This window comes from Ylistrum balloti, unplaced genomic scaffold (genome assembly GCF_031769215.1).
Source record: "Ylistrum balloti isolate Yb309-2 unplaced genomic scaffold, AGI_CSIRO_Ybal_v1 Utg370568, whole genome shotgun sequence".
In the NCBI taxonomy this organism is placed as follows: Eukaryota; Metazoa; Mollusca; class Bivalvia; order Pectinida; family Pectinidae; genus Ylistrum; species Ylistrum balloti.
In genome coordinates, this window is record NW_026782356.1 from 581,089 (window position 1) to 599,873 (window position 18,785).

Here is an 18,785-nt window from a genome sequence, read left to right on the forward strand (position 1 = left end):
CAAAATTGAAATGAGAAACTTATGTATAAAAGACTGAAATTTATCCACTGATAATCTGCTAGAAATAGCATTATAACAACATATTTTCTTAGTCTAAAAATTCAAATGGTCACCTGTTGGGGATCTTTCTATCAAAGTTGAATGATCCATCCAATACTTCTTAAGAATTATCCTTTACAGGAATGGTTTAAGAATGAACTACCAACAGCTGATGACAAAAAGATGGACATAAGTCAATTTGATGACGAACCAAAAAAGCCAGCTCTGTAGAGGGTTCTACAAGTCATACCATAGAAACCACTATAATAAACATACCATATCAGCAGGGGTCCCACATTACATACAACCATAACCAATTTTTAAAATGCCTAATAACCACAAGGCTAAGTTAGGCTAAAGGGGAAAATATGGCTATAGTGGGTAAAAAGTAGTTTCTGTTAGAAAATGTACTACAGTAGAGGAAAGTTCATTTATCTGAAATAAAATGGAAGGCTGCTTGACTTATCAATAGTATTTTCTAACTTTAAACATTAATATTAGTCAAGTACTTACACATGTAATTTCTATGACCATCTTTTATAATGGTAAGATATTAAACTGATTATAGTCGTACAGTTAAAAAAATATTCTTCTTTTTCGTATGAAGTACACCATATCTATTTTTTGCTACATTGCTAAGGGCTTAAAAAGTGTACAAAAAAGAAAATAGTGATATCGATACAATTAATCTGATGAAATGTGCTTTAACGGTAGATAAACTAAATTTACTTGATTCCCACTGACTCATCATATCCATATCCATAATTGATTTTTTCCCGCTTGGTCAATCTTTTCGTCGTGTTTTCATTGGCTATCAGTCTAGCCGGAAGTGTACGAGTGATTGACGAGATTCGTGATTGACGCCCCTTTTTCCGGTACTGAAAACTTATCAGCTGGTGCTGTCTGGACTACCAAAACATTTTTACGTTCATCGTTGACACAAGGTTAGTGTGATATACAAATACTTACGTCAGACTCAAAGAAAGTAGTGGTAATGGGTGTGTGACACGTGCGAATTATTCGAGGTGACGTGGGCACCGTGATATTGCCTGTGGTGACATAACGTTGACAGATCAATATTATTTTTAAACATTTGTCAGTTCATGTGCAAAGTTTATGTTCAGCTTTAAATTGTTTAGATATCAATTGTTCGTAAACATTTACAATTTCAACAAAAGCAAATGACGGACGCCGTACATAATTAACGAAAAGCGAAAGTGAAACTAGAGTAATATTTTGGAAAAGTAGGAAATGGCTGGACATTGGAAAAGACGGTACACACTCCTGTCCTTATCCCTGCTCTTTTCATGTTTCCAAGTCACTAAAATTTAATGTTTGTGGTATATGAAGAACTGTCTTGTGCATCAAATAATGATTGTGAAGAATAAATTTGTAAGTTTTTATAAAGAAAGTAAAGTGATAATGCAGAAAGCTAGGACGACGGTGAATCATCAAATTGAATTCCTTTTCGTCTTATCCACATACAAATAAAATTATTACAAAGATTGATGGCCTATTGTGTCCCTCAAAGCGTCTCAACAGAAGTCAAACATGGATCATCGGCAAGATAACCAGCATACCCACCTGAATGAAAATACATAAGAGAATCTAAATTTATCTAATTTGATTTTAGGTCGTGTTTTTAAATTGAATAGTCTCACATTGTAATCTCTGATAGGTCAAAACAACAAAAGTCTTGTGATCACTGAAAAGGATATATCAATGATATAAGATTTCTTACATCATCACTGCAGCTATCAAATTGGTATATTCCTGTATTTCATTTGCAAAATGCAATGAAAGTGTCTTTTAATATGCTAGTACATGACACTAATGATGTTATATAGTTATACTGTTCACACATATTGTGATGTAGGTATAGTTAACTGGTGTAATTAAGAGCTGTGAAAACTAAGATATAACAATGCAGTAGATCTACAGGGAAAGTCTGATGTTAAACAGTTGATATCTGCGAATGCATTCAATTTTGTGTATATAGATCATCATGGTGAGGAAAGTTCAAGGCTGGTATGAGCAGTTTTGTTTTAAGGACTCTTATATCTTAATAACACACTCGAATAATTATAGCTGGAATAAATAAGGATCCTGATTAAACAGGGGCAGGTTTTGACAAGTTTTTAAAATATTCCTTGAAGAATACTTGTAATATTTACGTACTCTGTATTTGCTTGCTGCATTGATAAGGTACTTTTCTGTCCAAGGCTGATGTTGATGCCCCTGTATATGTCAATGCATCATGTAAGGATTTGTTTCCATTCTTGTCTTTCAGATGACCATTGTATACAGTTGTGTGGCCAATGGCACTACTGTGCTGTGTAGTCACCAGATAGGGGCAGGTTCTTTTGAGACGGTTGTGGAGTCCATACTCCGAAACATCCCCACACGTAATGATGGCAAAACAACCTACAGTTCTGACAGGTGAGTATCATTCTAGCCTAACAGCATGTTAGAATCACCTATTTACAACAATACACCAAGCTTTGCATGTGTAGTTGATATATACATACATATCAATATTTTCACAATAGTTACAAGGTCAAGTAAACAGAAATGTTTCATGTGAAATGCATGCATGTGTAGAATTCTTGCCTTTCATTCATTTTTTTGTTTGTTTGGTTTCTTTTTGGTTTTTTTTTAACACTTAAGATGCTCTCCTGTCTCATACTTGCCCTGGTCCCTTTGAATTTTGGTAGGCATTACCATCATAACATCTATTTGTGCTTTCTTGATAAGAAATTATTTACTACAATTTTTTAATGAGTTATTGCCCTTTGGGGTTGTTTTTTGGTTCATTTGTACCTGTTTACATGTATTTCATCTTAACTTAGGAGTTCAACTTTTTGTTTTTTCAACAAATCTCTTTCATGTTGAGAAGTTTTTCGTTGTGTCACTTAGTTATGCAGTGTTTTGATTGGGAGATTTTATTACTTTGACATGGGATGAGCTTACATTATTCTGCCCCTAGTAAATTTTTTCAACTTTTTGTCATAAAAATGTAAGAGTATGTTCATTTTATAAGATAGCTGTTTGTTTACTGAATAAATTTGTTTACTTAAGAAATGGTATGTTATGCTGTAATGTAGTTATTTTTAATTCAGTTTGTTTATAATTTGAAATATGTATTTTTTATTTATTTGTACTGTTATTGCTAGGCACGCTGACTCAGTAAATCACTTCAGTACATGTTCATTTTTTCCACAATCAACCACTAGTTACATGACAATGAAAAATTTCAAAAACTTCTTTTAATTTTTAAGGCCACATGACCATGGGTTATAGTGACCTATTGCAAAACTCATTCTTTATCATTGTTGTCGGTCATGCATGAACATGGTAACTGGAGTAAATATGAACAAATTTGGATGAAACTTTCTACATGACATACCTTACATCAGTAAGATTTCGAATCACTTTGATAGTGGGACTGATTTGATTGTAGCTGACAGAGTTATGGCCCTTTGCAGTTTTGTAACCATGGACCTCGTGAACACAATGATTTAAGTAAACAAGGACAGGTTTTGATGAGACTTGGTATGCAACCTTATATCAATCAGAACTAAGATATGTTTGACAATGAAACAGAATATATAGTAATTCACGGAGTTATAACCACTGGCAATTTTACTGCCACTGGACCTTAATTGTGATACATGAACAGATATTGATGAAAGTTGTAAGATTTTGCAAGAGTTTGACAATGGGACTGATTCAAATGTAACTGACAGAGTTATGGCCCTTTGTAGTTTATATTCAGTTGAGATTAGTTAGGTGATCATTTTAATTTTTCTTTATGACCTACAATGATTATTTTCAGTGGTCAGATAAAATCAGCAACAGCAACATTAAGTGTTAACTCTGATAAAACATCATATACATGATTGTACTGATAATGAGTGATTTAGTCAGCAGGCCTGGACATTAACACTAGTTATTAGTGGTTATTTGTTAATTTTCTGTTACATTTTATTTCCTTTTTGTGATGTTTTCAGTTATATGTTCCACTGTGAAATAGCCAATGGTATCATTTTCCTGTGTGCAGCGAAGGCAGACTTCGGAAAGAAACAACCTTATGCATTTTTAGCTGAGGTACTGCACATGTTTTGAATACTTTGTTTTATGTGGGTAACAGTTTTCTAAACGGATCAAAGATATTGGGATTTATAAATATCTTTTCCAACCAGTACTATTTTACAGGTATTTGTGAAATATCTTGTTGTGAACATGGATACCAATGTATGTTATCAATACTATCCAAATTTGGCATGTTGCTAAGAGATACCCGATAATAAATCAATGTAAATGGTACCAAGACTAGTTTGATTGAGGTAAAGGCTACAAGATACAAAAAGTTAGTTTGAGGTTAAGGCTACAAGATACAAAAAGTTAGCTTGAGGTAAATGCTACAAGATACAAAAAGTTGGCTTGTGGTTAAGGCTAACAGTTAGAACAAGTTAGATTGAGGTAAAGGCTCACAGATGCTGAAAGTTAGCTTGAGGTAAAGGCTACAAGATACAAAAAGTTGGCTTGAGGTAAAGGCTAACAGATGCTAAAAGTTAGCTTGAGGTAAAGGCTACAAGATACAAAAAGTTGGCTTGAGGTAAAGGCTATAAGATACAAAAAGTTGGCTTGAGGTAAAGGCTACAAGATACAAAAAGTTGGCTTGAGGTAAAGGCAACAAGATACAAAAAGTTGGCTTGAGGTAAAGGCTAACAGATGCTAAAAGTTAGCTTGTGGTAGAGACTACCTGCTAGCACAAGGTAGCTTGCAGTAAACGATCACAGCTAGTGCAAGCTAGCCTAAGTAACAGCTTACAGCTAGGAAAAGTTAGTTTGTGTTAGTGGCTGTCAGTTAGGACTAGCTAACTTTAGATAAAGGCAACCAAATACAGAAATTTAGCTTGAGGTAGTGGCTAGCATCTAGGACAAGTGGATTTGTGCTAGAAACTACCAGCTAGGACTAGTTAGCTTGAGGTAAGGCAACCAGATTTAAAAGTTAGCTTGTGGTAAAGGCTAACAGCTAGGGCAAGCTAGCTTGAGGTAGAGACCAACAACTAGGACAAGTGAGTTTGTGTTAGAGACTAGAAGCCAGGACTAGTTAGCTTTAGATAAAGGCAACCAGATACAAAAAGTGAGCTTGAGGTAAAGGCTAACAGCTAGGACAAGTGAGTTTGTGGCAGAGACTACCAGCTAAAGGCTAACAGCTAGGGAAAGCTAGCTTGAGGTAAAGGCTAACAGCTAGGACAAGTGAGTTTGTGGCAGAGACTACCAGCTAAAGGCTAACAGCTAGGGAAAGCTAGCTTGAGGTAGAGGCTAACAGCTAGGATCATGTGAGTTTGTGGCAGAGACTACCAGCTAGGACTAGTTAGCTTTAGCTTAAGGCAACCAGATACAAAAAGTTAGTTTGAAGTAAAGGCTAACAGCTAGGACAACTTATCTTAATGTAAAGGCTATCAACTAGGACAAGTTAGCTGAAGATAAAGAGTAAAATATTTATGACTTTGACCTATCATGATCACAATGCTTTTCACATTTAATCTGATGGCTATTGGTCAGTAGTACAATCCAATAAAGGGTTTTGAGTTCTGTTCAAATGTATTACCAGGATTTGACTTCAATCTAAGATGTTTGAGACACTGACAAAAAAGAACTGGCTTTTGACGAGAGTGATTATATTTAAATAGTTGCCTACTTTGATGATAACATATTAATTTTTTCTCAATATTGCTGAGCATTATAAAAGTCATTGATATTACCAGGGGTATGTCAAAGCTATGAGCTCAATCTGTTGAGAGAATAGTACAAATGACACAAAGGAGAATAGCACATTTGAAACAAATTTAGAATCAAATATTACCACCAAATATTTAATTCAATTAGATCCTAACTTTCATTATGAAGCCTTGATAACAACAGTTCCGTATTTCAACTGAGGTTATATGTAATTCCTAGAGGTGGCAACAACTAGAAAATTCAGATAACTATAAAAATAACAGTAAATTGTTTGAAACAATAAAGGGTTTTGAGTTCTGTTCAAATGTATTACCAGGATTTGACTTCAATCTAAGATGTTTGAGACACTGACAAAAAAGAACTGGCTTTTGACGAGAGTGATTATATTTAAATAGTTGCCTACTTTGATGATAACATATTAATTTTTTCTCAATATTGCTGAGCATTATAAAAGTCATTGATATTACCAGGGGTATGTCAAAGCTATGAGCTCAATCTGTTGAGAGAATAGTACAAATGACACAAAGGAGAATAGCACATTTGGAAACAAATTTAGAATCAAATATGGTACCACCAAATATTTAATTCAATTAGATCCTAACTTTCATTATGAAGCCTTGATAACAACAGTTCCGTATTTCAACTGAGGTTATATGTAATTCCTAGAGGTGGCAACAACTAGAAAATTCAGATAACTATAAAAATAACAGTAAATTGTTTGAAACAAACTTGTCCAACTTGAGATAATTATAAGACTTTCAATTCTTTAAATCCCTGGTTTTATTTGTTGGTTTATTTTAATAAAGAAAAAAATGATTCAATTCAGTGATATTAGGCTAAAGTACATTAAAATCTGGTGTAATTTTTTTAGATCAAGAGAAAGTTTCAGAGTGGGACAATGGCAATGCGTGCCGTGACTCCAAGGTCACATGAACTGGATGGAGAGTTTGGTATGGTTCTTGGTCAGAACATGGTAAGTAATTAAAACATCAGACATGATACTATAGCAAGGACCTATATCTAAGTACATAACTATACTTAAATAGAAGGACCTACATATGTATATCTGAGTCCATGACTATTCATATAAAGAAGGACCTACATATGTATATCTTAGTCCATGACTCTACTTATATAGAAGGACCTACATATGTATATTTAAGTCCATGACTCTACTTATATAGAGGGACCTACATATGTATATCTTAGTCCATGACTCTACTTATATAGAAGGACCTACATATGTATACTTAAGTCCATGACTCTACTTATAAAGAAGGCCCTACATATGTATATTTAAGTCCATGACTTTACTTACTTAGAAGGACCTACATATGTATATCTTAGTCCATGACTATACTTATATAGGACCTATATATGTATGTCTAAGTCCTTGACTATATACATAAGACTGTTGCTAGTACCATTGAAATTTTTTGAATGCCATCTCATGTGTCCGTTAATTTGGCCAAAGTGTTGTGTTTTGTATCTCTTTCACCTTTTTACCCAAGATTACCTAAATTAGTATTTGAAATTATTTTCATTAATTTGAGTTCACAGCTCTCTAGATTGTTGCATACTGAAATTAGGTCACTGGGACTTTAAAGATATTTCAGTTTTTGCCTTGTATAAATGTAGAATTATATGTATACATGCTTTTTTTAACATTCTTTCATGTTGTCGTGTATGATTGTAGCATCAGAGTTCATTCAGGGAAATATTTGTATCATATACAACATACCAGGAAGGTATCTGATCTGTTGAAGGAACAGTGTTATATACACATAATAGTAACACATTGAATTTGCGTTTACTTTTCAAAGGAAAAGTTCTCAAAACCAGCCAACGACAACTTGTCCATACTGAGGTCACAGGTTGACGAGGTCAAGGATGTCATGACACAAAACATAGAGAAAGTTTTAGAAAGAGGAGAGCGACTGGATGACCTGGTGGACAAGACTACTGAACTTGAAGCCAGTGTATGTATATAAGTCTTTATTGGACCAAACTTTTCTGTATAAGGGAAACTGATTATGATATTCTCTGTATTACTTTGATAGTAATGGTTAACCAGGCACACAGTAGATGACCTTTGGTTTCATGTCGGCATTGTATTCTTGCAGAAAGACTTCCCTTCACCATGGAAACAGCATTTGTTTCCATAGCAGCATCTTGATTTTTAAAAAAATCATCTTGTTTTCAACTTACCAAACTTTAATAAAGATTATTATTATATCAAATTTTGAATAAGTTATCTTGAGCTTATCACATTGGATATCATATGTTCAGGTTTTTTTGACATTTTGAAATTTGTTTTCAGGCACAAACATTCCAAAAAACAGCTACAAAGTTGAGACGCAAGTTTTGGTGGAAGAACACGAAGATGATGCTGATTTTAGCGGTGGTGATACTGGTTGTATTGACAATCGTAGTGTTACTGATTCTGTATGGTGCAGGTGTGTTCAAATCGTCTCCATCGACGACTACCACCACCACTGCCCTCCCACCGACAACTGTACAATCCAATGGCAGATAATGAAACTGCAATCACTTTTATTATTGTTAACAGTGCCAATTCATAAATAAGTGTCCTTTTCTGTTTGACAAATTATACTTGCCTTAATGATAGAAGGTTACTGTCAGATTTCAAAATACATTTAATGCTGGTCTTTTATTATCAAGTAAATTATTCGGCTTTGTTTAACTTTGTCCTGCATAAGCGTGGAAAGGCAATGTACGAACTGTTCCTGAGGGAAAATTTTTAAGCAAACTTAAATGACTTTACAAAAAAGAGATGACTTTGTGAAGTTAAAACAACATTATGACGTTAAAAGAGTATTTGTAATGGTGGTACAGACACTACTCTTCTGACTTCAAAGAAACAACAGGAATACTGGGTATTTGAATGTCTGTTTTCTGGGTTTATCATGTCATCGTTGTTGTGGTGGTGTCTGACAATTGACTTCTGCAGTCCACCTTGCTTGCAGTATCTTGACTTGACATCTGTCTTAGATGTTTTTACATGCCTATCAAACATTTCCTTGCACGGTTTTCAATTGATCATTTTCACACTTGAAAGGCTTCATTGTAGTATGATATAAAACTGTTAGTGAATGTCAATTCGATTTGATTGTATATGAAGGAGTTGTTTGTTTCATAAACTTAATTTCTCCTCTGTCATGTTTTCAATCAAACATTTTTCAAACTTGGTAGACTTTATGACTACGACAAGAAATTGTAGACAACAGTGTGATTCCATGATTTTCAGAGGAGTTATTGCCCTTGGTTTTTCGGTATTTTGTCAGAAAATCACTTTAGGATTTTAACTTATTTCTTTGAAATTATATGTGCTTTATAACATGACATGAAATTTTCTTTTCTTAAAAGGCATTTGATTCTGTATTTTTTGGAAGTGATATTGCCTTTTGGTATTTTCTTCATCTAAATCCTCCTACAGTTTTTGAAGGATGTTGTTTTATCATCCAAAAATATAGTACTTGATAAGCTTAGAAAAAAGTCAGTGCCCTTTCTTCTTTGCAGCTATTTGATCTTGTTTCTAGTTTCTCCCCTTCAGTTGAATATTTTATCTTTTTTCTAGTTTCTCCCCCTCAATTTTCAACTGATTTGAATGGTTCACAATTGATGGACCTTGTTTTGATGACACAAAATTGTGCTTTGTGGCATATTGATAATCCAATCTTTGGCCAGGAGGAGGCATATTTGTCTCTGATTTTCTACTCAATTTCAATATATAGAGGATTTTTTTGTATTCCACTCTAAATATTAGTTTGTCTTTTTGTATTGCTTAACAAGAAATATGTGGTTTTAACTCAGAATTCCTTGTTACATGCAGTTAGATGTGTTAGAGCTGTTTATGTTTATCAGTATGTTGTATTTTGTTCATTGGTAACAAAATTTGGACAAATGTGTTCAACAAATACTCAATGTAAGATGGCATAATTGTTTGTAACATTAAAATTTGAAAGTACGGCTTTTCATTTTCTTTCAGGAATCAATAGAAATCAGTATTTTGTTTTAATAGCCATTTAGTTCTGTACATAAATGTTTTACATTTGCTTGTAGACAAAAGTTATTTCCTATTACAATGTACATACCTGCTGTAAGTTGAACATTCAGTGGAACCTGTCTAAAATGGCCACTACAAGAAGTTAAGTAATTGGTTGATCACGGGAGTAACATCCCCTATACCACAGATGAAGCTGGTCTTCAAGCAAAGGGTTGGTGCAATATACAGGTCTGATTGTAAGCCAAAATGGCTGGCTTTAGCTATTTGATTACTATGAATTATTTTTCTTAGGTAAGGAGCATTTAAAGGCAGGTATTTGTTATATAGAGGTGACATTTTAGACAATTTTACAGTATTTCAACATCATATTGTCCATTGATCAGTCAGGCAGTCACCATGTTGTTGTGTACATTATACTATGGTAACCAATTTTGTACCTTATCTTATCAAATACCAGTACACTGTACATATATGTTAAACAAGTAGAAAATATGTATCAGCTTATAATTCCATCAAGGTTGATTCCTCCAACCTGAGCAACTGTTCAAGATATCTTCACCAGACTCAATGGTACCGTGTTATTTGTGAAAGTAGCCTCTTATTTTTCAGATAATTCAGATGGAATTCCTTCTCTGAAATAATATAAATATTAAATTGCCATGTAACTCCATCAAAGGCCTAAGATTGTGTACAATGTTCAGTGTGATTATTTGTTAGTTACTGCTCTGTATCTTCATAGTACTAAGCTCATCTTCACTAGCTTTGTACACATGCTCTATCATGAACGTCAGTTTAGGATAAAACAATGTCAATCCCTTCAATCTGACAGACTGATGTTTTTTGTTACACAGCTAAACACCTGCCTTTTTTTATCATTTTCATCACTAATTAATGTATTATATACTATATATAGTTCTCGCATTCTTTCAAGCTTTATCTTTTACATTGTAAAAGTGAACACAAGTGATTATTTCCATCCCTGCTTCATATCTGAACTTTTTTTTGGTTCAGTTTCTACACTGGTAATCTTCGATAATCAAAAGACATCTTAAAAATACAATGTTTATTGTCTTCTATGAATATTTTTGTGATATCTTATAATAAATTTTGAATGAAATACAGAATTTGTCTTTTAAAAATTTTGATTGACTTATTTTAGCTTACATGGTCGAAAAGACCAAGGTGAGCTTATGTTGTATTGAGGCATCTGTCATCAATTTATTTAAAACAGTACTAGTCTGGAATGGCCCAGCAGATTTTGACCAAATTTTGTCAATTGTATCCTTTAAAAACAAAAAGGAGATTTAATTTTACATGAATGGTTGGTCTGACCATGGGGAGAAGTGGGGGAATCATGGAGTCTGTTCCAATTTGGTCTTGAGCATCCTGGGGTGAAGAGGAATCATTTTGTACAAAGGTGTGTCTAAACCTACTTGGGCAGGATCTACATGCATATGTAGGCGAGATACAGACCCCATGAACCTCTTGCTTTTTAGTAATAATGTATTGCAGAAGAAAATATGCTTTGTGATCTAATTGACTGGTTCCAAGATTTACCATTTTCATAGACTACCGCATGCCACAAATTTCCTAAACACAAATGGACACAGATTATTACAACATGATTTAAACCCTTTCTGAAACATATTGGTTCAATATCCTATTATTTCATGACCTGTCAATCATCTTTTCAAACCAATATGTTTGAGCCAGATGATCATGAGATGGTGAATGGACCAGAACATCACTAATCATATGATGGAGACATTTAATCACTTCAGTGAATATTGAGTCATCAGAGGGACCACATTATTCCTAAATAAAAGGTTTTATTCTATAGCGACGGAAATGCACAATGGAATTGGAAAGTGTTGGTAAGCTTTGAAAAGAATAACAGATGGATGGGATGTGCTATGGAACATGATGAGCTAAAACAGAACACTACTGATCATTGAATATGTCATTTATTAATATCAAGATTCATTCTCCATACACCCAGTAAATGTTTTTGAAGTTATTTGAATACAAACATGTTTAAGAAGTTAATACCTCATGAGCTTTCCAACACAGTCAACTAAATGCTTTGAAAGTGACTACAGTGCATGTAGGTAAAGCAATTTATATGAGACTAAGCTTTGTCCCTCAAAAAAATTACATCGGTAAAATGAAGTATATGCATAGCTTATATATAATATATAGCAAACCTTTTTCAGTCTTAACAGAAAAACATCTGCAAGAAAAAGGTTCTCACATTAAATAGTAGAAAGCGATTTAAGTTAAACAAAAAATTGAAAGAAATATGGGAACAACTTTTGCCCAAGGGCTAGATATATTTGTGTCAATAAAGTGAGCAAATCCTATCCTACCACGTTTATACTTTTCATACACATTCAGCCAGACACAAGCTTCACATTTCCACATCATTCTGCCCTGCATTTTACTCTCGAACACTAATCTGGGAACTTGATCTGTGTCCTCACTGCTCTCTCCTTGTGAGCCTCAAAAAGCACCTGATTAATTCGGAAATATATTGGATTGTCTTTTTCCTCTAGTTCAGGGTTATAACCCTCTGCCATGTCAAATGGAAGTTTGTTCATTGACTGACTTTGCACCAAAGACTGACTACATCCAGAACATCCAGGAAACTCTGCGCCATTTCTGAGATGATTAGGATGAATAGGGTCAGAGTTAATGCGAAGCTTCCGACATTGTGTGATAATGTTGTCTGGGTGAACAATTCCGTTAGGTCTTTCTATATTGTTGTTCTGAAATAAATTCAAAGTCATGAAACAAAACAAAAATATTATCCGCAAAAAATTCAGAAATATTGGTGGATTTTATTACATTACAATATTCCATACTTGAAATCGTTATATAAACATCAGAAATTGTATGTAATCTTCCTCAATATGTTTCATAATACCGGAATTTGATGTTAAGTTCATAAAATAAGAAAATGTTATGATAATGAAAAGTAACTCTACATCATGAGATACTGAGTTACATTTTGTTGTTACAGTGTTTTCTATTACATTTTAACCGAGAAAGTGACTTTAACTGACATGACATTATGTCTTTCCAATGTTTAAATAAAATAATTAAATATTGAATTCTATGGTCATATTAAGGATTACATTCTTTCATGGAAATCTTCCTAGTTTTAAATAAATCACTACTTTTTCAATAAAAGCTGAATTTCTGTAAAGCAGTATATCAATCCCTTTCCATTATGATTTTTCTTTTTTTTTCCAATTCTTAAGTTAAATATTACTTTCTGAAGGTTTGCGAGTGTCACAACTAGGAATACAAAATTCACCATTTTCAACAATATCATGTTTGTACAAACATTTCTCCATTATGTGTAAGGTTTTGTTTTTTGTTTTATAAGGAAATTGATATTAAACTTAACCCAACTAAAACTGTAAACACAACTGAAATCTTTATCAGCTTTTCAGAGAATTCTGCTTCATGTTACAGGCAAGTTAAATCAATTTATAAAATATGATCATTATCATTTACCTTATATTAAGTACATATTTAAGGTACGTCAATTTTATTATAACATTAGTGAAATTCTATACAATGAAATATATCTGGAACAAATCTATCGCCACTTTGGAAGTTTATCCAGCATTTTTCAAGGTAAGAAAGAAGACATTATCCTCGAGAATCTAGATTTGTATTAACAGATGATAACAGCTCAGCTTTTTTCATTATATATCTAAGCTTACCATTTGATCATTACTGTCATGACTAAATGGCTGATGACCAGACCTGTGAAGAGAAAATGGTACCATTTAATTTAGGAAAATAGAAACATCTAAGTAATTTTTTAAAGTTAAAGATACAAATTACTGATTGAAATTAAATGAATATATTACTTTTGAATCCAATACTTACTAGGTACATTAAAATTTGATTATCTTTATAATGTAAAATGTAAACTTTATTAAATTTGAGAACATGCAGATCCATGTAACAAACAAAAATATATAGACATTCCTATGACGTTTGACCCGTGATATAAGCAAAACCAGTATACAGCAATAGTTTTGGTTCCTCTTAATATACTGATCAGCATTTTAAGAATAATTACTCTATTTGAAGTCTGTTGATCCTTTTGGAAATTGGTAAGCAATCTTCACAGTCTGCATTTGGGCTCCTTGGTCTTTTCAAGCTTAAGAAACATAAAACGCCATTATATCATCTAACTTATTTAAGTAAACAATGCTAATGTTAAATAATTTAACTATAAACATGGTATTAGATGATATAATTCTATAATGAAACCAATAAATATTTCATCAGAGCATTCAGAAGACCAAATTTTGAGCTTTCAAATTTGTTTTTTGACATTTGAATGCCCAGCTTGTCTTCATTAAACCTATCATTTCTTTATCAGCAAGTAATTTGTATGTACCTTAGTAATCAAAAAGCACATTGAAGATGATTACAACTGTGTCACATGTATATTGAATGCAACTGGTTTAAATGAAAAAGAAATCATGTTACTTCAGCGCACCCAGTAATAAGTGGTATGGTATTCAGATGTAACTCTAAACATTATTCTGAAAAGTACATTCTGGTATAGATTTAGAATCTACAAAATATCACTGGCTTTCATTTTCCAACACAAATTGAAATATCCCTGAATGTTTATTCATTAGTAATATAACAAACCCTACATTTGTGTAGAAATTCAAAACACATGTCACCATTACTAGTTCTAGGTGGCTGTAAATTTCATGCAAGTGTTGTAAGGCATCTGCCTTGACAGGTAAAGGTTACTAGATGTACAATGAGGTTGAAACCAAAGCAGTACAAGGACATCTTTGATACACCTTCCAAAGACTTCAGTAAATACATGTCTACTCCTCCCTATAACAGATTTGGTGCTGACACCATGGTCCACTCAAAGTGTTAGTCTGAATTAATATGCTCTATCAACAACTTTTTAAAAATTGAACAGGTGCCAAAATTAAGAAGTCAATAGAATATCAGGATGAGTTTATATATTCAAGTGTAAACTAAGCAAGATAGAATGGTTGGGTTTTTAAAGCTACTGGACTTTAGTTCTTTAGTTTCTTATTAGCTCTGACTAGTGGGATTTCATGTTAGCTTACTTGTAGGGTGAGAGTGTTGGGTCACTGCATCTTGTTTGAGCTGGATATTTATGGTTATAGTACAAGCAAATGGTTATATCAGAACAAAAGTACTGTGTCAATACAAATTATTCTTTTCATTAACAATATGATAAGTAATAAATACATGAACAAGGCCTCAATCTTTTTCACTTTGCAGTCTGTATATGCATATCAAAATATTACTGACATGATTACCGGGGATTATTTTACATTGACTGTCTGTATTTAAAATAATGGTGAATACCGATATGAACCAATTGCAAATTGCTATATATCACGGTGATATGTTCGCATTACTTGCATTAAGGTAAATACGAATATCACTTAAATGTGTACTGCAACTTAAAATTCACAAGGACAGAATATTTGTCAAAATGGCCGCTACATTACTGACCACAGAATTTATTACGTAATTTGGAGAGCTCCTTCGTGGAAAATATCACATTTACTCTTATCCATCTTATTTGTATAATATGGTACCTGTTACATCTATCTCACATTCATTTTACGTCTTGTGCGAATTCAAGGACCATATTCACACCATAAACACTGACATCCATCAGCCTTTTTCTGTCCAAGTATTTTTGATAGTGGTTCAGCCATGAAAAGATTATTTATATCAAGACTACATACAATAAGAACATGTATATGCTATATTGCAACCTAAAGTTCTTATTACCTTGCCGTCATTTTGTGACATTCATTTCAAGAACTTAAAATAAACGCAGATGTCAGCAGGTACGAGGCGATGAAGCAGCACTTCTGTCAAAGACGTCTGCTTGACAGGAGACTTCCGTAAGGGGAGGTAACACAAGCGCTGATTTCCGTTCAGGGAATATAGCTAATAAAATGTGAATATGTCCGTAATTACTAGTTTTAGTCGATATAAATATACTCCTCTTAACTACATGACTAAGCATTTATTTGTTTAATAATAATAATAAATTCGCCAAAAGATACAATTTCAACATCGTAGTGCAATGTATCTAGGAAGGCCAGCTTGTACATCAGTAGATCGAGATTTAAATATTTCACAAAAATGACCATGGTTCGTTCTCCTATTGGACACGATATTCGGCTTATAGTGTTCATTACTGGTTCTTTAGAAAATTCGCCAGTGATACACTCGTGTCTCCCAACTCGGCCGAGTAGAAAGAGGTCTACATGATGTTTTTGGGTGTTTTCAATAATGCTTTTTCTTTTCAGACGGGCATAACTTAAAGTTTGAATACAACTGGAATGTCCTTGTAATCATTATACAAGTGGTTTGCCCAAACTTTGTTCACAGCCTTAATACCAAACTGTACTTCCTCAACATACACCACACGCTTTCCGTCGGTGTTATTCAGTATAAGATGCGTTTTTTGAAGATATGAAGAGAACTTTATTATTATTACTATTATTATTATTATTCCCGACTGTTAAGCGAGCACCATGGATTTATTTGTTACTGCAAATAATGTTATTCCCTCAAGAAATCTTATTTCCAGAACTTACCAGTATTACAGCTACGAGAACTGCTGCTGTTTCAAAATACAATATTGAACCTTTATCAGAAGGGTTCCATAGACTGTGTCCATCTATCTATCTGCTTTATGAACATATCTGCTAGACAAATGCATTTCCCATGACGCAAGTTAATAATTATAACATGCAGAATTTAGAAATGAAAGATCAACGCATTCCTAAGGTAAAGTCTAGAGGGAAAAGTTCTATTTATGAAGGTTTCTGCTTGTTTGGTTTGTCGACCTGTAAAATACAAGTGCGGTATTTTGATGGATCTGTCTATAGTAGCTTGCCACTGAAGAACCAAAAGCAATATAAGTTAAGGTCCGTGTACAAGGTATAAGATCTATGTATGCAATACCAGAAAATCGGGACGGAAATGGCTGCAAAAAATGTAAAGGTAAAACATTACACCACTGAACTCAGCATCTCTTTACCTGAAGTTCACCTGATTTGATGTACGCAACACGTGCATTTTCAAAAATTGTATTTTCGCTGCTGGCGTTAAGTGGTAGGTTAACAACAAGATTGTCCAACAAAAAGTATCATAGATAGAAAAAACATGTATATATATACGCCTTTGAAAATACGAGTAGGCTTTGGAAATGTTCCACTGTGCATGTTCTCCGCTGTCTGCGTCCAGGTCAATCTATGGTGGATCATCTAATATTGTGTCATTTGGTATCACACATGAAAAGAATCGTTGTTATACAAAGAGTGCACGTGGAGGGAAGTAAGTTTTCTCAAAGACAGGAATTTTAATTGAGGCATTCGCGGCTCTTGGACTCTCCTTTATCCTGTCTCATACAAATGAACTGAATTAGGCATTGAGATTGGGATTGGGATCCAATTGCATCATGGAGCAGAATTTGTCGTCTTTTTTTTTTTAATTTTCACCAATAATGGAGACCGAAGAAACATCTGTCCTGAATGTGCAATGTTAAATTTATCTATCACATCAGCTTTCGGCGCCCTTGTAATGTCAGACAGAGTTGTCTTGAGAAATGGTAAGATAAGAGCCCCGACGAAAATATTCGAGGTATTTCACTTCTCTATCTATATGCAAGTAGCGCAGTTGTGCACAGTATTATAAGTCAATTAATGAAAGTACTTAATACATGCTGTTCTACAGAAGGTGTGTATTGACATTTATATAACATGTGTATATACTGTGTATCAATTGTCACCTTTCTAATATTAATTAACAGTTTTATCCTATATCTGAGTCAACACCGCGGCTGAAATGTTTTGAGTACATATGAGAAGCTGCATGACAGTGGTAAGAATCAAGTTTTTATATAATTGACTTTTGTTTAAAAAATACATTTCTTACCATTACCAGGAAAGGACTTTGGATAAGTGTAAAGCTTTTGCCCAATCCCTGTCCATTTGTTAAGGCAATAACTATGTTTAAATAAAAGAACAAACATTATTTGTTTAGTTAGAATGCTGATGAGGTAATGTACGTGTGTGTAGATATTGGAATTATCTTATGTAAAAATATAAAACCTATCCGGTGACCTCGGCTTTATCAAAGTATATATGTGTGATAGAACACGATACTCTATCTGTTTGTATATTTTGACACACAGAGATAATGAACTAAATGTAGTGAACAGTAACATGCAGTAAGTGGTTACAATGTCTTAAGGGTTCTAGCATTAACACGGTGACAATATCAATTTGAAAACAAAGAACATTTCATAAATATACTCATTTCCTCCTCGATATTTTCAAAATAAAACAAATGAAGGTACTTTAGCAGTTATTTACACAATATTGTAGAAATTACGTCCCTTCTTATTCATTTTTTTTTATATTTCGACGATTTTTCAATAGGTGACAAAAATATAACAATTCACTCGCACGCCAGACAACACCACACTCAAACACATACAGAGTACACACACACAAACACATACAGAGTACACACACACAAACACATACAGAGAACACACACTCAAACACATACATAGTACACACACACACACACACACACACACAAACATACAGATTACACACACACACAAACACACACAGAGTACATACACACTCAAACCATACAGAGTACACACACACACAAACACATACAGAGTACACACACACAAAAACACATACAGAGTACACACATACTCAAACACATACAGAGTACACACACTCAAACACATACAGAGTAAACACACACACACCCACACACACTCACACACACACTCAAACACATACAGAGTAAACACACTCACCCTCACACACTCACACACACACTCAAACACATACAGAGTAAACACACACACCCTCACACACTCACACACACTCAAACAC

The 18,785-nt window shown here is 33.6% G+C and overlaps 2 protein-coding genes across 2 annotated transcripts; one reads left to right on the forward strand and one right to left on the reverse strand.

The window, feature by feature from the left end:
- The first annotated feature begins 905 nt into the window (after positions 1 to 905).
- Positions 906 to 10,931, forward strand: LOC132556400 (uncharacterized). Its single transcript, XM_060220809.1, has 6 exons — positions 906 to 983; positions 2,330 to 2,478; positions 4,050 to 4,146; positions 6,661 to 6,762; positions 7,613 to 7,768; positions 8,110 to 10,931. The coding sequence occupies exons 2-6, from the start codon at positions 2,330 to 2,332 to the stop codon at positions 8,323 to 8,325; spliced, it is 720 nt and encodes a 239-aa protein (XP_060076792.1). The 5' UTR covers positions 906 to 983; the 3' UTR covers positions 8,326 to 10,931.
- An 832-nt stretch (positions 10,932 to 11,763) lies between these two features.
- LOC132556438 (uncharacterized) lies at positions 11,764 to 15,748 on the reverse strand. Its single transcript, XM_060220849.1, has 4 exons — positions 15,640 to 15,748; positions 13,913 to 13,993; positions 13,548 to 13,590; positions 11,764 to 12,581 (listed from the first exon to the last, which is right to left on the reverse strand). Exons 1-4 carry the CDS (start codon positions 15,648 to 15,650, stop codon positions 12,267 to 12,269), a joined length of 450 nt encoding a protein of 149 aa, XP_060076832.1. The 5' UTR covers positions 15,651 to 15,748; the 3' UTR covers positions 11,764 to 12,266.
- Positions 15,749 to 18,785: the final 3,037 nt, after the last annotated feature.